The sequence below is a fragment of the Molossus molossus genome, unplaced genomic scaffold (assembly GCF_014108415.1).
Source record: "Molossus molossus isolate mMolMol1 unplaced genomic scaffold, mMolMol1.p scaffold_m16_p_11, whole genome shotgun sequence".
Classification (NCBI taxonomy): domain Eukaryota; kingdom Metazoa; phylum Chordata; class Mammalia; order Chiroptera; family Molossidae; genus Molossus; species Molossus molossus.
This window is the reverse complement of record NW_023425346.1, coordinates 60,332,170-60,355,133: the sequence shown is the minus strand read 5'-3', so window position 1 is coordinate 60,355,133 and position 22,964 is coordinate 60,332,170. Positions and strand designations below refer to the sequence as shown.

At 40.1% G+C, this 22,964-nt stretch overlaps 1 protein-coding gene across 1 annotated transcript; it reads right to left on the bottom strand.

The window, feature by feature from the left end:
• Positions 1 to 292: 292 nt before the first annotated feature.
• CAVIN2 (caveolae associated protein 2) lies at positions 293 to 13,103 on the bottom strand. Its single transcript, XM_036254995.1, has 2 exons — positions 12,325 to 13,103; positions 293 to 2,251 (listed from the first exon to the last, which is right to left on the bottom strand). The coding sequence occupies exons 1-2, from the start codon at positions 12,805 to 12,807 to the stop codon at positions 1,457 to 1,459; spliced, it is 1,278 nt and encodes a 425-aa protein (XP_036110888.1). The 5' UTR covers positions 12,808 to 13,103; the 3' UTR covers positions 293 to 1,456.
• Between the last annotated feature and the right edge of the window lie 9,861 nt (positions 13,104 to 22,964).

The following is a 22,964-nucleotide window of genomic DNA, read 5'->3' as shown; positions in this document are numbered from 1 at the left end:
CTGTCTTGGATTAGCTATACTTGTAAGGTTGCTTATAATGGGTGGTAAAAAACTAATGGTAGAAATTTTCTCCCTGCTACCATTCTTTAAACGATTGTTTAATAATTTTCTTAAAACATTAGCATTCTGTAATTAAAAATAAAGCCATATTTTAGTATAATGTTAGGCAGTAGTAAAAATTACTCTGTTTGAATATATGTGCACATATATACAAATACTAGCAAGCTTTAAAAAGTTAAGAAACATATTAAAATTATGTGAAAGTAACATATAAATAAAATATGACCTAGAATAAAATTATCATTACGTATAAAAAAAGGAAAAACAGAAGACTTCCTTCCCTTCTCAAATCTGTTGATTTTAATTATAAACCAACATTACATTTGGAGTATATGGGATATTTCAAATTTGAAAGACATTACATTAAAGAATAGTATGATCCAACTTCCTAGAAAAGGCAGTATACATTAATTAATTTTGAAGATTTATATTCATTCCAATATTAAAGAGACAACATTCTTTTGAGCTTCTTTAGAGAAACATCTTTTATTTATTAAAAAAGTCAGCTTTAACACAGTAAAATGTTTTTTATATTATTTGAAAATGTTAGAAAATAAAAATATTGTGAAAATATAACATTATTCCAGGATATATAAACTTCTTTAGTATTGTTATAAAGAGTGAAATACTTGAACTGATATTGTAATTATTCTATTTTTAAGCACATACTTTTTTTCTTTGTCTTCATTTTCTTTGGCATTCTTTGTTTCCTATTTCTCTTATTTTCCCACAGCTCTTTCATAATTCTCTTTTTCTAATAGTCCCAACTTTTCTACATATCTTACTTCATTAGTTAAACATTATAATCTTTCAATTTTCAGTTCATTTTCAATAAAGCAATGGTTTCTATTAAGTGGATGGTCAACTGAACTTTCTCTTCTACTTTCTAAAAGAAGTGTTTTCTTTTTAAAATATAAGGTAGTTACACCTGTAGCTTAAACACATGTATATTGCATATCACACACTTGAAAAATAGAAATCAGATTCACCGAGTTCTGTGGAAATTCAATATATTAGTGGTACACTGTTCCGCAAGCATATGGAGTGACAAAAAATAAAATCACATTTCATGACTAGTATCTTAAGTAGCCTTTGGTTTTTCTGCCTAAGTTAAATTGCTCAGTGTTTTTCAGCTGCTCCATTTCTTCTTCTGGGCAATCTTGGGGAAGTTCTATGGAAATGAAACCTACGACCAAATTAGAAATAGACCCCTGACAGGCTGCCTCCATAGTAAATCCTGGTCTTGTGCGTGTTGCTGCTACGTCGTACATGATTTCTGTGTGGACCACAACACAGTAGTGAGAGGCTGGTGCTGGCGACATGCAGGAGTTTGTGCCAGGCTCCGGCACCCCGCCCACCTGGAGACACCAGCCGGACACCACAGGCAGGCCGCTGTTTAGGCCATCTGGTCCACCTGGAGCACAGGTGGCTGCGCGGGCTCCTCCTCTGACCGCTCTGCTTCCTTGGAGTTGAGGGCATAGCCGCCCTCATAGCGCACCTTCCGTGCCTGTTCCATGGCCACCGGCGACTCTTCTTCATCTTCCACGATAGTCAAGTCCACGTTGCTGTCCATGCCGGAGTTACTGCCTCTGGAGGCTGCCCTCCCACTATCGCCCTCGGCCCCCTTCCCTTCCACCAGGACGCTGGCGAGGGATGCTTCGGAAAGCCCCTCGGCGTAGGAGCCGTCCTCGTGGTCATTCGGCATCTGCTCGTTGCTGGGCATCTCTTCTGACTTGGTCTCATTTTCTGCCGCGCTTTCCGCGTCTCGGACTTTCTTCCGACCAAAAGTAAGGGGAGAGACCTTGAAGGGGGAGCTTTTCCCCGAGGATGCTTTCTGATGATTAGAAGCGAACGATTTCTTAATCTTCTCTCTCCTCTCCACAGATACAATCTTGGTCCCCAGCTTGTTCATCTGTTTCTCGATGTTCTGGCGCGAGAATGCTTTCTTGATGCTATCCACTTTCCGGAGGCTGGATCTTTTTATTTTCTCCGCTCTACTTTCTTCCATATTTTCCTCCGCACTGTCTTCCAGGCCCTCCTCGTCGTGGGGCAATTCGTCCTCCGAGGAGAGGTCCACCGTGTGCAAGGCTTCCTCCAGGGACTTGTTTTCATCGGCAAGCTCCTCCTTCCCTTCCGCGGCACTGGGAACAGGCTCTTTGGCAAACACACTGGCAGGGATCTCATTTTCTTCCTGAAGAGATGGACAAGGTAGATTTCATGTTAACAACACAAGTCACAAGGAGTCCTGAACGGCTGCAATTCCTGTATGGTTTGGGCATGGTGGAAACCAAACGTTTGTGGCTGCAGAGTTCCAGAACATGAAGGGTTAATTCTAAATTGGTCAAGGTTTCCCTCCTCGGCTGCATAAGGCCAAGGGCTCCCTGTTGGGAGATTGTGAGGGTTCTGGCATGGGCTCTATCAGTGACAGGCAGAGGGGGAAGTGGGCTGTGGCTCAGAGAGACCCGGAAGCTGCTTCGATAAAGGAGCTAAAGTAAGTTACTGTGAACTTCTCTCCCACCGGCTCAGCTCCTGCCAATATCCCCCTGAAAAGGATCCTGGAGCGCAAGTTGGAAGATAAGAGATGGGGGCAGGGGAGAAAAACCAGGAAGTCCTTCGGTGTCAGACACCGTGTAAAGCCTTGATCGGGCTTCCTCCCAACCGGCGGTCAGAAGGGAAGATGTGGGCAACCTTGGTATCTGCTCAAAGTGCACGCTAATTTTTCTGAAGATACCATTTTGGAGTGAGAGAGGCAAGGGCCAGCCTTGCTGGGGACCCACTCACAGAGCCTCGAGGTTTAGTGTATCCTTTGTGGGCGTGAATAAGGGGAGGTGGCACACTATGGCCATTTTTAGAGTAGTAAAGGGGAGTTATGATGCCCAGTGCAGCTTATGAGGCCTCTGTGGTTCAACGAGCCTCCTGGGGCAGTAACACTTGAGCCCTCACCTAGAGCTAAGAGTGAGGACAGAAACTCAGGACTCTCCCTGGACACACTATTCCCAGCACACCTTTCTCCAGCTTCTAGGCACAGGGGCAAAGGTCTGCCCCTTGCCCTGTCTCAGGGAGCAGAGCCTGAGCACTTGCCTCCAGATGCAAGGGGACTGATTCTCCAGTGGTGCTAACCAAGGAAATTTGAATTTAGACGGACTTGAGTCACACAGCATAGAAATCCCTTTGATTTTTATATTTTTCTTTGAATATTGGAAAACGAGAGCCAGGCAGCAAAGTGCCCTCCCATTTTCATGGCAAGAACGTGAACAGGAAGCCAGTCCCAGTACTTGCGGTACTGTGAAATGGCTGTGAGACTTTCAGCAAATAACTTAATTTCCTTGGGTCTCAGTTTCTTCCAGATGAACAAGCGGATTTGACCTAGATTGGCAGCCTTCAAACTGCACTTTCAGGGACACTAGAGGTTCTGCAAGAGGGCCAAAGTGGGCCAGCCTCCAGAGTCCATACCACCCTGGCTTCAACCAAAGCTGTGATGTTACCTGATTATATGGTGGACCACTCAGTAAACTTTCCGTTTGAAAAATAACTAGATTTAGTGAATTTAAAAGTCTATCTGGGATCTAAACGTCATGCAGAGTTCATGCTAACAGTACAAACTTCTCATTTTGCAATTTTGATTGATGGAGAAATTGGCCTTATAATAAAAAACATGCTCCAAGAGTGAGCCTGCATATTTTTTTAACTTCTTACTACAAAGACTAAATGAATAAACTTTTGATATAGAGACATTTAGAAATGTCTCTCCTTATTACCACTGAATGGTATAATTATGATACTCTCTGCAAAGATACAGCCCTGTGTCTCCCCCTTAGCACACACACTCATACCCAAGTCCTTTCATAAACTGGTTAGGAACAAAAGATAAAGTCTTAGGTAGAGGTAAAGAGCGGAATGCCTGGTTGAATACAATCCTTGGTAGAGTGAAGAAATCACAGGTTCCATTTCCCAAAGCTTTCTCCCATTTTTAAAATTGAATTTATTGGGGGTGACATTGGTTTGCAAAACCATACAGGTTTCAAGTATACAATGCAATGAAACACCTGAACACTGCATCACGCACCCATCTCCCCAAGGCAAAGTCTCCGTCCCCATTTCCCCGCACCCTTTGCCCACCTACCCGCTCTTTCCCTCTGACTATCACCCATACTGTTGTCTGTGTCTGGGTGTTATGTATATATATTTTGTGGCTAATCCCTTCACCTTCTTTCACCAATACCCACCCATTTTGAATGCAAAAAAAATGTCAGGAACACCATATAAAGACAAAGTTCAAAGTTGAAAGGAGGATGGGATTTCGCTATGACATGTACTTTTACAGAGAGCAACTTCCCCATGTTTCAAGTCTCAACTTGCATGTACTCCCCATGAAGGTGGAATTTTTGTGTTGTTCACTGTTATGCCCCAGTGACTAGAATACTTCCTGGCAGCTCAACAGCTACTCGTTAAATGAGTGCATGTTGGGTAAGGTGGCTTTCTCAGACAGCCTTGAGGGTGCTGGAGTGGAGACTGCCCCTCCATGGCTTTGAAGACTGAAGAAGAATGAGCCTTGCTCTTTGTCTAGAAGGAAGTTTGCTGGCTGTTGCTGTCACTAGAAAATGAGGAGAACCTAAGGCATAAGAAGTGCAGTGGTTTCCATTTTTAAGAAAGGATTTTATTCTCAGAGGATGAGTGTGACTGAAAGAGGGGTAGATTGCAGAAAAACCTAGGGCTTTGATGCTTAGTCCAGAAGCAAAATTATTCTGTGGTTTGACAAGAGTGTTGGGATGGTTTGACAGGAGTTGCTTGCAGGAAAGAAAAAAAAACCAAGAGCTCAGTAAAATGTTATTAAAAGTCCTCAGTGAAGAAGGCAGAAATTCAGGTGGAAAATTGTAAAAATGAGTCTTGGTTATGAGAGAAGAGGTACATTTATATAGTGTAATCTCTCAGGGTAACCAAAGGATTACCCTGATAACTTTCTTTTCTTCAACCTCAATAAAAGGTAGACATATTAGTTGTACTTCTAAAAGAATTAAACTAATAATTTTGTATTTTTTCCTTAGATGTAAATTTTATTATTAAAAAAGCATAGTCACTGTTGAGTCTTAGACTCTTATATCTCTCATTATGTGTCCTTTGAGGACGGTTTGAGGAAAGTGCATGCTCGTGTGATTCAGAAGTGATCTGTGGTAGATACACACTATATATATGAGGACAGTTAAGAGAGAGTGGGAAACCCAACTGAACTCTTTTATACAATGCCAGGGAAATTTATACAAGTGCTCTTTGATGCCAACTATGAAAATAAACCCAGCAGGAATAGACATAATCCAGAATGAGTTGGATGCATCTTTATGCAACTGGAAACAAGTGAGATATGTCTTCTTGGCTAACTGCTATGCTTCTGCTGTCATTTTAATTACTCAAGCAGTACTTTGTGTTCTGTCTACTGGACAGTATTTATTTTGTGGCTTCTTATGGCATCTACTCTGAAGGTGAACTCTTTCCTTTTTTTTTAATCCTCATCCGAGGACATTTTTCCACTTTTTGTTCAGATAGAGTGGGAGGGAGAAAGAGGAAGAGAGAGAGAAAGAGAGAGAGAGAAACAAGAGAGAGAAACATCGACGTGAAAGGGGCACATCGAGTGGCTGCCACCCGCATGACCCAACCAGGGCCAGAGACAAACTGCAACCAAGGTACGCGCCCCTAGCGGGAACTGAACCCAGGTCTCTCCAGACCGCAGGCCGACGCTCCTCTAAGTGCTGAGCCAAACCGACCAGGGCGTGAACCCTTTCACTTTTAACACAGGAATTTGTGAATGTCCAAGCACGTGTAGGCCTTACCTTTCCATAATGTTTTTTGAGAAGCAGGAAGATACTGATGCACTTCAAAATCTCTATTCTGTAGTAAAATATATGCATGGCATTCAACCATGAAGTGACTCTCATGATGATGGAAATTCAACTTGAACCTCAGACAGTGGATCCTCTGCAACTGCACAGTCCTCCAGGTGCCCAGTCTCACCTGCACATATGTTTTGCTCAGGACACATACATCTCAAGGACACACTTGATATTTCACCTACCTACAGGTGAGGTTACACTTCTGTCTTTTGCCTCCTATCATAATGTTTTTGATCTGCTTTCTCTGTAGATTCCAAGATTGTTGGCTCTTCCAAGGGGGAAGATCAAATATACACCTTCAATTCTCTCACTGCTTACTTATGCTACTCATATATCTACTAGTGGTTGTGACTCCTTACTTAGCATGGCATTAAGAATCCCTTGTGGGTTGCATTGCTTCCTTGGGTAGTTCTACTCAGTAGATTCCCCCCAAGAGCAGCTGACTATTTCCCCTACACATTTATTTTCGAAAAGATACCCAGGCTCCACTGATGCATCTGCTCCTGGTTCTGATGTTTCACGAAAGCCCTTGGAAACTTTTCAAAGGGTGGGAGAATTAAACAGAACACTTCACACATATGAAGGACACATTTGCAAGAGAAAAAGAGTGGAGGGAACTCCTGAGAAGCAGCCTTTTCCCTTGCACTTTAGCTTGTTTGCTGTTTATGTTCATTCTTCTGAACTCATAATTCCAGTTGTGCATATAGATATCAACAGAGAGGAAGTTGCCAAATTGCTGGGCACTTTATGGGTTGAAACTCATGGAAGAAAATCTGCACATTTATACAGATATGTACACTTTAAAACAGAAGGAGATTCTATGTCTAGCATTTGAAAAGGAAGCCTGCAGTAAGTCATTTAAAACTTGAATAAAGAGAGACAAGCCAGCAGTTTGCTCTCCTGTCACTAACGTATTATTCCTGTGGTTAGAAGACAATAACAAAAGCTGTCATATTCCCACAGGGATGTGGTGGCATCTTGGAGGGATATGAGGATCATAAATTTGTGTCCATGAAATGTTTTATCCAATAATCTCTAAATACTAGTTATTAAAATGGAACTATGCCCACCTGACATTCTGATTTATGGGTCTCTTTTACACATTGATGGCTTTCTCCGATTTGTGTTTCTGAGGTATAGATTGCCAAGTGGATAAAGCCATTGATTAGAACTGCACCCCTAAGGCAGCTGTTGGTGGAATCAGCAAGTCATAAGAATAAAATGCATTAGTTATAATCCCTGAGCAGTCTTTCACATTCTGGAGGATTTAAAAGTTTCATTATTTTTCAGTGTTATCAAGGGTTCAATTCTTTTTTAAGATCACACTGGTTAGGTGTTCTTTGTTACACACCAAAAAACGAAAACAAACAAACAAAAATACAAAAACCCACAAAACCAAACCAAACCAAATCATACTGAATTATTTAAAAGCTGATCTAGAAAACTCAGTACATATGAACTTTGTCCTAGTGGCATTATAGTGTTTATTTTTACTCATTTTACAATTCAACTCTATAATTTCAATTGTTAATAACATGAAACCTTGCCAGTCACTGTGTGTCTCAGGGCCTCTGCCTCTTTGACATACAATAAGGTTAAACTAAATGATAATTAAGGTGCTTTTCAGTTCTAAAATACTTGATTCTGTGATATTAACCTAAGTACCATGAAAAATAGTTAACAAATTACAGAAGCAATCTCATAGTATATTAATGCCAAACACGTTTTGTTTCATGCAAAAATCAAAACTATAAGACCTGAGCTAACTAATAACTAATGCATTTGAGAACATTTTCATTCAACTCAAACAAATATAGATTATAAAACAACAGAAGGGGCAACACTTACTTGGAAAGGCTGCGTCTGAGAGCTTAGTTATTTAATATATGAGAGAAAGTAATGATTCTTTCGAAGAAATACCAACAATAATCAGTTACTCACTCAAAGTGCCCGAGGCAGTGCTGACATTCAATAAGTGTAAACAATAACAATAAAAACCAGTATTTTGTTTATCTCATAAACCAAAGGGCACTGAATAAGTAGCACATTAAAACCAATATTCCATTATGGGAACATTAATCAATGTGATGTAAACATCATGAGTTGTCATATAAAAGGTCTTTTTATTTTATTTTTTTATCATCTGGGTCCCCATTTCTTTTAAGTCTGAATTAATTTAGCAGTTTTCAGAACAGTGGTTTTGGATAGAGAAAGTACAGTCTTTAAAAAAAAATAAATTTAAAAATAGTCTGAAGATGTTACCCTTTTAGCACCTTTCTAAAATTCGGATCTCATTGAAGGAACCCAAAAGATGAATATTTAAACACATTTAAAGGCTTGATTCTCCACAAATATATCCACAGCAACTATCTAACCTCTACTCTTTTAACCCAATTTCACAATTTTATGTGGATGAAAGTGTAAGCTGTCCACGAGTATGCTCATTTTCTTTTCTGGATTTGAGATCATTCCCAAACTGCTTTTTCAAATAATCATTACTAGAACCTTAAGAGGCCATAGTGGGCATCACACCCTCAGGCAGGGTCAGTTACCTATGAAATTCTAGCCTTTTCAATCAACAGAGAAAATATCCTCTTAGTTGGAAATTCACTGATTTTCCATACACATTCTATTTTTTTAAATTAAAAATATAGCTATACTTATAGGCAAAGAATTAGCCCTATTTGTCTTTAGCATTTGGTTTCTGATCAGCATCCTCTCTGAGTCTCATTTCATTTATACTGGGTTCTGTCACAGTATTTTGAATTTGAACATTGATGGTAAGCTATTATTAAACAAATGGAGAAAGGAAAGCTGCTAAATTTAACAAGGATCTGACAATTTAGTTTACTGCTTAAAGGGAAATGAATTTTCTCCAGTTTTAGATACTACTAAAGTAACTGCTAGGCATGAGAGGCTACAACAATAAATTCAGCACAGTTTTAAATAAATAAATGACATGATTTAAACAAGATAAATTAAGAACAAAGTTTGGAATTTTAGAAAATGCAAATGTGTAAGTATCTAGATCCAACCAACCAACCAAGAAGCACCTGTAGATTTTGGAGGACATGACAGGAACTGACGAACTAGAAACATAATCTTCTGAACACAATAGTACTAAATACACTCAAGTCAGGTGACAGATTTTCTTCCTTCACTCTCTTATTTTCACATTCATTTGGAGGAGGGGGCTTAGACTAGAAAATCAGTGGATTTAGTATGGGAAAGACTAGCATAATATTCAAGTGGACTAAAAGTGACAAAAGTAACTTAAAGATGTAAAGTGGTACCTAGTAGATTATCTGCCCTCCTCATTCTCTGCAGGTCTAGGAAACATCAACCCTCTGCCACACTGTAAAAACAGTGCTGCTACCAAAGGGTCTATTTAGAAAAGGCTCTTTGGGTGGTATCCTTTGCTTTCATAGAGCAGTGTTGTCATAATACTGATTTCAACATGGTAGTTGTCATACAATGTATAGTAGGGAGTGTGTGTGTGTGTATGTGTGTGTGTAACTTTTAATAAGCCCCAACTGAAAGAACATAAGCATAGCTGTTTTAAGATCCTGGGTAGGGTGGGGTCAGTTTTTACTCAAGAGGCATATTTCTAACCAAGCAAAAGTGTAGCCTCCTCTCCATGCAAATGCATTTCAAATCCACCCAGGAAGAGCTTCTTTCTATTCATTGAGTTCTTACACCATGCCAATCACTAACCATTTTAAATATGTTACTTCATTTATTCCTCTCCCTAGGGTAGAGATAGGAGGGAGGAAGCATTAATGTTTAAGAACATACACTTTGGAATCGATTAAATGAGTTCAAACCCCAGCTTCATCGCTTGCTTAATAAATGACTTCAGACAAAATATAAATATCTCAACATCCTCATCTGTAAGTTGGGAGGAAATGAGAATGCATAGAAAAATACTTTAGAGTATGCAGGGCTTACTAAGAGCTGAAAAGTTTTTTGCTCTTACTCATATTCTCAGTGCACAGACGAGGAAACAGAAGCTTGGAGAGGCTATAAAATGTGCACGCAGTTGGCAAGTTGTGAAACTAGGATTCCAACCAGGGTCTTCTCAACCCCTATGCTAAACTACACTCTAATACAAGTTATTATTTTATCCATTGGCATAATTACCACTCTAGAAACCCTTGTTTTTAGAAGAACCAAGAGAAAGAGCAACCTTTCCACTGAGGAACGATACTTGCATTTGTTTCTTCAAAATAATCATTATATCATGCCTTGAGAGTTGAGATATCTAATATCCTTTAGGCTAATACATGATCTTACATGGCTTAAGAAAGGTCCAGTTCCTTGCCTTTTAAACTGCTCTTTTTAAAAACAAAGTGTCCTTGGGGGCTGCCCACTAAGAGGCCCAGGTGGAACTTAAACACATTGCCTTGCATTCTTAGCTTCCACCTTGGTCTGGAGCACCCGTTTTACCTTTTACTCACTGTAAGTAGAATTTCTTTCATTTTTGGCTGCAATTTCACACCTGTCAATCCAATGTGGCAAACAGGAGACCATGGTGTGGCTTCAGCAGCAGCGTGTGTTTTTAATTTCCCCAACAATTGTTCTTTTAAATGCCAGATTTATAATTCTCTTGAATTTTTAGTCACATTATCTTCTTCATCCCCCCCCCCCCAACATTACAGAACATCCGTGGAAAATCCAAACAAAAACCGATCCTGACAAATTGTGATTTTCCTCTACTAGATAAATAGTTTTTTTCCTGCGTAGCTGAGGACTAGGACAAGAGATAATCTCTTTGATTCATACTGGAAGAAGGGAAATTACCTTTGATGACAGAGTTAAACAGGTCTGTACATGTTTAGTTTTGTTTGGAGATCAGTATTTAATTTAGAAATGCCTCGAGAGCTGAGATTTCTAATATGTTTTAGGCTAATAAAGTAAGGATCTTATATGGTTTAAAAAAGGCACAGTTACCGTAGCTCTTCACTTCATCTGGTGCATGAAAAGCTATTCCATTTGCATTAAAAGCTAAAAAATTTCCCGCTACAAAAAGCATGCAAGATATAGGAGGACACCAGCTGCCTGGAGCTTTACAACATCAAGTGCAATTTGCGGAGGACAAAAAAGCAGCCAGATGAGTCTTTCCTTTTACGGGGTGGGGGAGTTGGGGGTGGGAGGGTGGGGTGGGGAAGGAGGCTTAGGTTCAAATCTCGCAGAGTGGATTCATTTAGAAAAAGAAGGCTCCCTTGGTTTAAATCCCAAATTCTGAATCTCTCTTGGGGGATGAAGGCTCTTCTTGTGTGCCTTTCACAGTCAAACAGTTGGTTATAGCCTCTTCTCTCCATGGCTTTGAAATCCTCTCCTATTCACTTGGTCACAACAAGACAGCCCTGGGGCAGGGAGGGATGGCAGTTGCTTCCTCGGCTCTGTGCTGGCCGGGTTCCACTGGGCGGAAGGGCTTCCAGCATTAGGCAGGGCTGCCCTTGGATTCACAAATGCCCACCACTTGGCGGAACAACAGCCCCACGCAATCTCCCTGTCCCCAGATAGCCTCTTGCTACATTAATTGCATCATTGATGCATTAAAAAAAATTAAGTGGCCTTTTTATTCAAGGCAACCATTTGAAGTACGAATTCAGGACTAGACTTTATAAATGTAACTGATAACACTGCTTTTATTTTGCTTTGCAGTTGTAGTCTCTCTGAGCAATGAGAGGCATAGTGTGTTTGTAAAGATTATGCTCTATATTTTTAGTGCATCATTTGCTAGAAAAGTACTCAGCAAGATTGCTTGGGCCAAAAGAGTCTTAAAAAGAAGAGGCTTGTTCAACTCTAATAGAATCAGTCTTCAATACTTGGTTAGTCCCTCAAACATTGGTAGCCTTTGGACAAAGGGATACTTTAAACAGGTATGAGTTGAACCCTTTGATTACAAAACAAAACAAAACAAAAAACAAACAAACAAAAACCTCACATAATTACCTCATTTGCACAACGAGTTAATAAAAACAGCCACTGAATCAATTTGCCCTGTCCAGCTAACAGCTGCAGTCAGAGTCCCACATTCATAATGCACAGAGACAAATGCATTTGAACCAGGGTGTCGTGCATCTGCTCACCTTCCCAACCTGTATGGAGTACATCCAGGTGTTTCCTGATAAGTGACCCTACCCTACTAACTCCTGGGGCATTAGCCTTGAGTTTAGGCTACAGTGACCTGGGAAATTCCCACCCGTGTGCCGATTTTACATTCGCTTACTGAAGGTACACCCGGACAACACCCGTTATGTTTGATCCCTGACAGGCAGGACAGATGTACAAATGGTTGTGAGAGCCGGGCCGACTGAGATCATGAATATTGAGGAGTCCCAGCTGGGTGGGAGGAGGAGTAGGGGGCACTGACCTGGAAAATGAGCACTTTGAAATGGTTGCGTCTGAGGAGCTGGGCATGGTTGCTCTCCAGCCGCTTCACCTGCGCGCACTGCCTCTCCAAGCGCTCCTTGACCGCGCGCGTGTGAGCGCTGACCTTGCGGGACTTCTCCAGCAGCTTGCTTACAGTGTTGCTGGTGGAGGCCTGGTACTTGGAGAGCTTGGTGAGGTCGTTCTGGATGCCCTTCACGGAACCCTCCAGGCTGATCTGCCGCTGCTCCATCTTGTGCTGATTCTCCTGCACGGTATCCATCATCTTCACCAGCTTGTCCAGGAGCGTGAGCACCGTGACGGCATTCACCTGCGAGTTGTCGCGGATAGCTTCATCTGTGCTCCCAAGGTTCAGGCTGGGGCTCGGCGTGGAAGAGGGCACCGGGCTGGGGCTGGCTGGCTTCTCCTGCCGGAGGTCAGAACCCGGGTGCTGGAACTTTTCAGCTTGTGCAGCATCCTCCCCCATGGTTGGGCAGGTGGAAATGTTCCTTCTTGCTCCCGTGAGAAGGACGTTGGTGAGGGGTGCAGAGCAAGGCGGCTGGCTTCAGCTCAGAGCACCGCTCTCCAGGACAGGCAGAGGTTCAGACAGGCAACAACTGGCTACACTGATCTGGGGAACTGCATTCCAGCTGCTCTTAAAAGCCCTACTCCACCCAGTGGGAGGCGAAGGTTACAGAACTGAGAACCACTCCGGGTGCAGAAGTATGCACACACTTCCTCACTGAGTTCTCCTCGACCCAGGGCACTTTCCTGCAGGTTTAGTTTTCCTTTCCTACTCCTCTTCCCTTTTAAAAATAAGTTCAATGCCATATTTCAATCATGACTTCATCTAGGGGCGGAGAAAAACATGCTAACTTGGCCCAGTTCCACAGTCTCCAATTGGCTAAAGCTAGTAAACTTTTCTCTGGCTGCTATGCTACAGATGCAACAGAGTCTATCTGTTTTTTTTTTTTTTTTTTTTCTTTTCCTGAATACAAGTTATTCTAACGGAAAGTATTGTTTGTATTTGCCCTAGAACAGACTGTAGAATGCCTGGTGTCCTGAGAGGGGCCACGTTTAAAGGGTACTTGCAACCACGTGTGTGTTGTTAGTTTTTAATTTAGGAAGGAATGGAAGTAACCCTGATAATGACAAAGAAAACAATTCTTAGTAAGTTCTTTTTGTAGTTGGGGATGTAAGATAAGTCAAAAGAGGCTGAACTTCAAGGATGTTAAAACATGTGATGTTGTTTTGGACTGTTATCATGTAATAGAATATTTTTGAATGACCATTTTAGTTTTAAATATAGAGCTTCTATGGAGAAGTAAAATTGAAAGAAGAATCCCTCCCTCTCCCCCAGTAAATAAAGCCTGGTCTCTTTAAGAACCTACCATGCTCATTTGTTTTAACTAATTTTTAATCCCTGCTGAGAGATTTTCTCAAATGCCCATCTCTGCAAGCCATTTATCGACACGTGTCCAGAAGTGTGACTGTCAGGCAGGTTGAGTTGGAGTTTCTAAAGTGCTCCTAATGTTTGACATTTCCAAATTCCTGTTCAGTGAAGTGGCACACCTGTTCTCAGACGTGGCCCTCTCAGCCAAGCCCTTGGGATGTGGGGCTTATTTCCTAAAATGACTTTACATGCTTGAATTGGTTTTAAATGTAGTCAGCCTTCGAAAGTGCTTTCAGCAGGAAATTTGTAATAGGCCTTCTATGAACAATTTTGAGAAGCACAAATGCCAGCTCACATTGGATCAAGGATTGACAATGGAGAAGTGCCATTCTTCAATGGCAAAATCTACGTGTAAGCCAATCAATCAGTGAGTCATTTGTGGTCACATTCATCAGATTTATGAGTTTCCACTGTCTGTTCAGTCCTATGATTGATGAACTATTCAGAAGATATTAATACTGCATGATCTCAGATCCTGCCCTCAGTGAGTATACTTGCTAGTTTGGGAGATGATTTCCTCAGATAATTGGTACCCCCAAAACTCAAAGTGAATCTTGTAGAAATAGGAACAAAAAAAGTAAAAACATTTGGTTGGAACTTAAAAAGTATGTAAGAAAATTATTAAAATTAGTTTACCTTACATTGAACAAATTTTAGTTGGTCAATGATGTGTTAAATGTTAGAACAAAGGATGAATCAAGTGCTGATTTTGAGAAGCATAATTTTCTAACAAAATTACATGGTATCAAGATACAATATCCTTTTACATTTGATTTTTGTGGGTAAGTCATAAAGAGGGTCATTATTGCAAAAATATTTGAAGGCTTCATCAGTTTCCCAAGAGCCTCTCTTAAATTTTGACATTCAAATTATTCCCTTTTGAGACAGTTATTGTGCCATCATCTGTGTGGATTTTTTCTTCTTTAAATGTTAACTGTTCCAGCTGCAGATTCTCGTTTGCCAGAGGAGTTACCCATGATTCAAGGGTTTCTGTAACGTTACCTTCATCAACTTCATGATTTCTTACATATTTTGAAAGATTTGCAATTTTACATTATAATCACTTTGCCCTGATTTCGCATTGATTTGCACTGATTTCACATTGCATTGTTGAATATTGTATAATCTGTTACATAAATAGAGACCTTAAAGACATGGCATTCAGGTAGGAAAGAGAGAGACTAATTGTTAAACAGGAAGAAAGATTTGCAAGTGATCCTATTTATTTTTATTTTTTATTTCTCATTTTGAGGATATTTTTCCATTGATTTTTAGAGACAGTGGAAAGAAGGAAGGGAAGGGGGAGAGAGAAAGAGAGAGAAACATCCATGTAAGAGAGACCACATCTATTGGTTACCTCCCGCATGCAGCCCAACCCAGGTACATGCCCTTGACAGGGAATGGAACCTGGGACCCTTTGGTTCAAGAGCCTACACTCTAACCAGTGAGCCAAACTGGCCAGGGTGAACCTATTTATTTTTTAAAATTAGCTTTACATAACACAAGTAGAATATAATAGTCATCTATTGCTGTGTAACAAACCAGCCTGAAATTTCAAGGCTGAGAACAGCAATCCTGAGTTTTATTTACTCATGATTGTGTGATTGACTAAGCAGGGCTCAGCAGGAATGGGTCATCTTGGCCAGGCATGCTCACTCAGCTGTAATAGAAGCCAAGATGGTCTTAATCATATGACTGGCTCTTTAGCTGGGACAACTAGGATGTGGGATTTCTCTCTCCTAGGTCTTTCAGCCTCAGTGACACCAGAGAGAAAAAGCTACAAGATTTTATAAGTCTGGAACTCGCCACTTGTCATTTCACCACATTCAGTTGGTCCAAGCAGGTCCCCAAGCTCAAATTCAAGGGGACAGGAAATGGACCCCACCTCTATAGGAGGAGCAGCCGAGTCCCACGATAAAGGGTAATCATAATGGGAGAGATGGTTCTAGCCATCTTTGGAAACAATCTACCTCAATATAAATACATTGTTCTTTCAAAACATGATTACAGATAAAGGTGAAGGCCTTTTAATAACCATTTTCTTTCTATTCCTGTTCACTTCTTCTCAGAAATAGTCATTTTTAAGGATTTGAGGTCTACCCTTTGGAAATTATATTTATAAGTGATCAATTCATTAGTGAATAGTCATTTTGTCATGTAACTTGCTTTATTGCACAACCGTGTAAACACGGAAACTACGAGGAACTATGTAATGGGGACCTGTCCTATGTGAGACGGCCTGTAACTAAAGAATATACAATGACACAAACTAAGGGCATCTAAAGTTCATACTGGCCTTTGTGGAAGCAAAGGCAATAAGAGAGAGCACCATTGATGTGTTAGAATATGACGCAAACCTCAGCAGCCACACTCACCATTTAGTTGCCCTAAATCGAGTTCTATTTCTGTCTGAGAGAAATGAATAAGATTCAGCAATCAATTCTTAAAAGAACGTTTTGAAAAAATAAATCAACTTATATATCTTCCACAGAAATTAGGAAGTGGATTTTAGATTGGTACAATGGCAGATAGGAGGCTCCTAGAGGTTTCTGATGTGGAAGTGATATGTTTAAGTAAGATTAGTGCAGGAACAAAATGCAGCAAGTTCTCCCTCAATTGGTAATGTTTGTTACATGGGAAATAAGTGTTAGGCACTGGTGATGCTAAGATGAGTAACATGTATTTGCTACCTTTTAAAAGCTCCTACTTTATTGGAGCTAGGCAGGTTGACAAATACTGGGTTTAGATATACAGGTGTGGTGTTGGAGTCGGGTAACACGAAGGCTTTGGTCACAGTGTCATTAAGGGTCTGAATCCTCTATCCAATCACTAGCTGTTAGCTCAGATCTCTATAAGCACGGAGGTCACTCCAGGAAAATGCTACTTTATTACTGGGTAGAGCATCAGTCTCAATCTCTACGTGGTTTCCCATTCTGGACCATTGGTAAGCTCCAAGGCTTGGCTAACACTTTAACATAACTTATAGACCAGAGGCAGCTCAATACCTTCCTTGGTTGGTTTCTTTTTCATTTGAACCCCTATGGGAATCCTGACAGTCTTAGTCTTACTACTGTGAAAGTGATAGGATATATGGAATGATGAGCTCATAGAAAAGAAAGCCCTTTTCCTCAATGGTTAAAGAAGCAGAGAAGGATAAGCTGGTCAATCCATATATCTTTTATTTTGAGCCTCACATTGGAATTCAAAAGCCTTTGAAAGGTTGGGTTGCCTCTAAAGCAGAAGGTTATATGAATATATTAACCACATGGAAAGAAAGAACAACAACATAATGATCGTTTTTTTTTCTTTTTATCCTCACCCAAGAACATTTTTTTTCCTTTTTTGTTCAGATAGAGTGAGAGGGGGAGGGAGGGAGGGGGGGAGGGGGAGAGAGAGAGAGAGAGAGACAGAGAGAAACATTGACATGAAAGGGACACGTCAAGTGGCTGTCACCCACACGACCCAACCAGGGCCAGGGACAAACTGCAACCGAGGTACGTGCCCTTAGCAGGAACTGAACCCGGGTCTCTCTGGACCTCAGGCCGACATTTTAACCGCTGAGCCAAACCGGCCAAGGCTATAATGATCATTTTTAAGGAAAGACGGAGATAGAGAGAGAAGACCAAAGAAAAGGAAGGTGTCTATCAGAAGGAAGAGGAATCTTTCTACCTTTTTATTTTTCTTAATGAAAACTCTACCACCTACCATATACTTGTCAGGTCTCCTTGATGTCTCTAGCTTTTGACTGCTGAGAGCCAATTCTCCATGGATCTTTCATATTTCTGAATGTCTTCTGAGTTGATACACCAAAAGTCCTTTGGTTTGAACTATCTTTTCAAGAATGTTTAAATAGTGAACAGCCTTGAAAAAAAGGATGGAGATAGAGCAGAGGGTAGGATTATATGATGTCCAGTATAGTAAAGCCAATGTTTCCTCTGGGGAAAACTTTGGGCAGCTTGTTTGCAGCCTCTTATAAAAGACCGAAGTTTTCTAAACTTGAGGTTCCTCAGATGTGATGCAAATACATAGCATGTGCAGGACCCACTTGTACCCACCTGTGTGTCACTCCCACATGACTTGGGGAGAGGCAAAGGGAACTAATATGAACATAAAGCTTATGTGCCTGTGTGATACAAGTGGTAAAGTCTTTGTCTCTGGACCAGGAGTCTCATACCTTCTGCCATAAAACTGTGACAGGTTAACTTGTTTGTTTGCAAGTAGGGTAAAATGTCAGATCATTCACAGTTCTTGACATTGGTCACTTTTTAAAAAACCTAATCATAACATCTTGCATGAATGAAGTTGAGAGAATGAGGTTGAGACTATGGAAATATGTTTAAAGACACTGGAACCAGAGCACTGGCTAACTCAGGAAGCTTGACTGTCACTTGCATCTGTATTTTTTGTGCACTAAAGCTTGTATAGAGATAGAAGATGCAAAGGGAGATGTTTTCTAGTGGTTATCTTGTCTTAGCACAATCGGGATTTCTGCGACCAGGGCATACTCACAGCTTAGTGCTTGAGGGCAAGCCTTCACATCAGCAGAGAGTGGACCCTCCATCCTACCCAGAAAGGTCTTTAGTAGGTATAATAAGATCTCTATGGTTAAAGGTTTTATTTTAGAGACTGAAAAAGATTCCTATCAAAAGAAACAAAGCTCCCATATGCATATTCTTGCTTGGTAGTTTTGGGTTTGGTGAGTAGCATGGGTATTTGCTATCCACATTTATCAGGCTTCTAAAAATGTATTCATTCAATTATTTCTTGATCACCAATCATTTGAAAGGAACTGTGTCTGTTTCATGAATATATTGAGTAAAATACGTGTGTCTTTGTCCTTATAGAACTTAAGGACCAAAGGAAGATACAGAATCTATGTTTTACATTGAGGTTATGTTCCAGAAAAATGCAATGTGATTGATTAAACATGGCTTTGAATTACTTGCTCTTCCCACTGCAAGGTGGATTCTAATTCTCACTTATTTATACCTCAAATAGCCTTAGTGACTTGCTTGGCCAAATAGAATGTGCCAGAAGTAACATGCTGGGATATCTGAAGCTAGGCCATGGGAATGTATATAATTTACTCCTGAGTTTCTTGGGACACTAACTCTAGAGGACACCAGGTCCATGTAGAAAATCTGACCATGTTGAGACCGCCATGCTGTGAGGAAGCCCAAGATAGCCATATGGAGAGGCTACTAGGAGAGAAAAATACTTGGCCATAAAAATACCCGAGCTGTGTCACTATCTTTAACCAGCTGAGCACCTCCTTCCCTGCCCCTGCCCATGTGATGCCCTAGTCATTGGGCAGCAGAGATGAGTTATCTTCACTGTGCCCTGCCCTACTTTCCAATCCACAAAATTGTATGTATAATAAAATGATTTTTGTTTTATGTCACTAAGTTTTGGGGTGGTTCATTATGCAGTAATAGATAAATGTGAACATGTAGTTTGCAATGAAAATGCAGTTTTTAAAGAATTATTATGAACAGTCCAGGTTTGTTCCCGGAACTCCTGTATCCAATACTTTTCATATGTATTACTGTCTGAATATGTAACTCATAAAATAATATTACAAAAGAAAATAAAGGATTTTGTGTAATTATTCTTACCCTAAGAAAATCTTAACTCTGAGTTTGATACCAAAAGTGGTGGGATAAGCATAAACTAAAATAAAATGAATTAGGCAGAAAGGAAGGTGGGGTTGAAGAATTATCTAACCACGTCTGGCTTCACTCCGCACTGCGTCCTGGAATGGGGGCAGAAAGGGAGGGTGCAGTTTTTTATGGCCAAGTATTTTTCTCTCCTAGTAGAAGGCCAGAGTCTTGCCGTTTTCTTATCTTTTTCTAAGGCAATGGAAAGGAATTAAGCGCTCATTTTCACTAGAAATATTAATGATGAAAAGCATATGAGTATAGGACCCTAACCTCTTCTAACCAAAGTCTCTATATAACCTCTGTGGAGATTGTACATAAATGAGTGATATAGCATAAATAATGTACAGTTTTGACATAAAAGGTAGATTTCACTTTATACCCCCTATGCTGTTGTTTAAGAAATCCCAGGATTTTTTTTTTGAAATTCTAGAGGGGCTTTTGTTCAAAGCCTCCTCTGTCTCTTGAACCCCAATTTCCCCATGTGCCATCTTGCTCCATGCCTTCCTAGTCATGAACCCCAACCTTTGCTTTAAGCATTGCACAATCCATTCACACAAAGCCTTCACTTAGTGTAGTGAATATTAATGAACTTCAGGGTCACAATCAGGAAGATTGCTGACATCTTTCTGGTTCCTCCAAGTTTCATGTCTTCTGTGTTCTCTTAACCTCCACTTTCTATTTAATGAAGGAAATTTTACTCCAATACAGGCTCTTGTGTTTTATCCTCTACACCAAGGAGATGTGTTTTTATGATCATGAAACATAGTTCTCTACCTTCCTAAAAAAAACAAAAACTCTGGTTGCCAGTTAAGATAACTAAACTCTTTTCCATCATGTTTTATTATCAAGATCAGAGGCAGATAGACAAGTTAGAATATTGTTCATTAATCATTCATTCATTCATTCGACAAATATTACTGAGCAACAAGTCAGTGCCGGCAATATAGCAGCGAACAAGACATACAGTCCCTGTTTGTGTGAAGCTTATGCTTTCAGGGGTGGGGTGGAGACTGATGAAAATAAAAATACAATGTAATTTTAGACAGTGATATGTTACTATGAAGAAAAATAAAGCAGACTAATGGGTCAGAGAGTAATAAGGATGTGTCCTTAGATAGAGTGGACAAGGAAATCCTCTCTGAAACAGGGCCTTTTATAAGCAGAGCTGTGTTGCAGGAATCCAGGTGAGAGGAGAGGGCCTTCTTCTGTAGTAATAGAGTGTGTTTAACACAGTGACAGAGTTTTAGGTAGGTACACATATACCCAGCTTAAGACTATACTTCCAGCCTTCTTTGAGCTAGGTGTGGATGCATTACCAAGTTCTTTTCAATAGATATAAGCAGAAGTGGTATAGGCCACTTCCAAAATCTGCCCCTTAAGGGATTAGGCGTGTACTCCACTGATCCCTGTCCCCCTTTCCCCATATTCTCCTTATGAGATGACAAAGCTTACTTGGATGCAGAAATGGAAACTATTGAGTTGAAGATTGAAGGCGGCAGCTCTTTCTCCTCTCTCGCTCTCTCAAATCTCTCCCTCTCCTGTCCTCCTTGTCCCTGTCTTTCTCTCTCATTGCCCCTGCCCCAGGTGATGTAGTTTGCACAGAGATTAATAGTTAAGAGCAAGGACTCTCAAGACAAATTCTCCAGGTTCAAATTCCAGCAAGGTCGTATGACTTTGGACAAATTGCTTTTCCTTTCTAGGCTCCAGGTTCTTATTATATAACAATAATAGTAACAATTCTTATCATTATAGTTGTTATGAGGTTTACATGAACTAATGTTTATAAAATCTTGGACCAGTGCCTATAACATGATAAGCAGCATATGTGTTAAATACTTAAATTAAATAAATAACAATTCTTAGAATAATGATCTAGTTTAGCTCCTTGGCTTTGAAGATATAATTTAATTTTTTTTTTCCAAAAATATTTTCACGTCTTCTGTTACATATGCCTTCTTCAAAACTAATACTTCTTCTGCTATCCCTTTCTGACACTTTGTGGCATACCTAGAGGAAATACAGAGGGTGTCTCAGCCTTCCCTGCCAATAAATTGATCAACTACTTTAAGGGAGTTGTTACATGCTTAGCATCTACTTAAGACTCTTAGGCAACACAAAAAAATTATATACAAGGTCTTCATCCTGGAGAAGTTTGAAGTCTTTTGGGAAAGGTGAGATTTACGCACAAGAAACAATTAGAAGACAATACAAAGCCAAACCTAATGAGGTGATGAAGTTGTCCCTTTGCAGTCTCAGGAAACCCCTTAACCTCACAATAACCTTAGCTTTTGCTTTTCTCATTACAGAGCCCTAAAGCAAACAGGAATTGTGGCAAACAGATTTAAATTAGAAGAGTAACAGCAATAATGCTGTTCTTATAATACAGTGCTTTTCATGTATGTTGTCTCAAGATACTGCAAGACCTTGAAAAACAATACTTGAAGGAAGTGGGCAGGAATTCCGCTCGTTCTTGCATGAATATGCTGATACTTGGAGAGGCCCAGGGCTGTGGACAGAGCTGAGATGAGCAGATTAATTTGGCAGTCTCTTCCTTCCGCAATAGGTGGATCTCCGGCCTCCTCCGTGTCCCCCTCTCTCTTCCCCTGCACTCTGCTGCTGATTATTGAATCTTAAATCTCCCCAATGAAGAAGATTCTAGAGATTCCTTTAGTCACCTGTTCCAGAGTTTAATAAGCCTTTTTAAGTAGTTAATTTTGAGCTCTAGTATGTGAATTTGTTCCTTGAGGTATCATGATGAATGAACACTAAGAATTTTATTTGCTATTACAAAAAACTGAAATCAAGGACAACAACAGAAACTTCTCACCCTGTCTTAAGAGAAAGTTATATTAATTTGAAAGTCTTAAAGAAGGGAATTCCAAAACCATTTTGGTATATGTTCTCAGGAAGTTCTTCTTCACAGATCATTTAAATCCTTCTTGTAGCAATAATGTAAAACCATTTCCTCTCATTCTGTTCTGTTTTTTTGAATTAATGAACATCTCCATAATGGATTTCTATAAATTACCTCTGAATCATTTTTCTGTAATTTCTACATATTCATGTTAAAATTAAGGATATCTGATTATATTGAGGTTGCATCTATAGAGAACCCACTGATATAAATGCTTTTTATCAAAAATATTTTGGCAATGCAACACATCTTAGCAATAAAATATTTCTGTAAGTGAATAATGGTGGTAGTGAGAAGTACTTGCCTGGGGTTTACACGTAGAACACACTTGAAGTGTCTTGAATTATCTCTGAATGCTAAAAATGTGTGGTTCCAAATTCTTCTTCCTCTGGGCTCTCATTTGTTGGCCTCAAAGAACTATTGTCTTTGTTGAAGCTATGGCTCTGTTCCAGTTGCAAAACTAAATAACTGTTGAGTGACTTGGAGATCCAGGTAACATGCATAGGTGCCAAGTGCCAAGGGAGTCAAGGCTTGGCTGCTGTCCTCATGTGCATAACTGCTTTATTAAAACATATTTTGAGTATCTCTTTCTGAAAAAATTTGAGACTGTTGCAAAG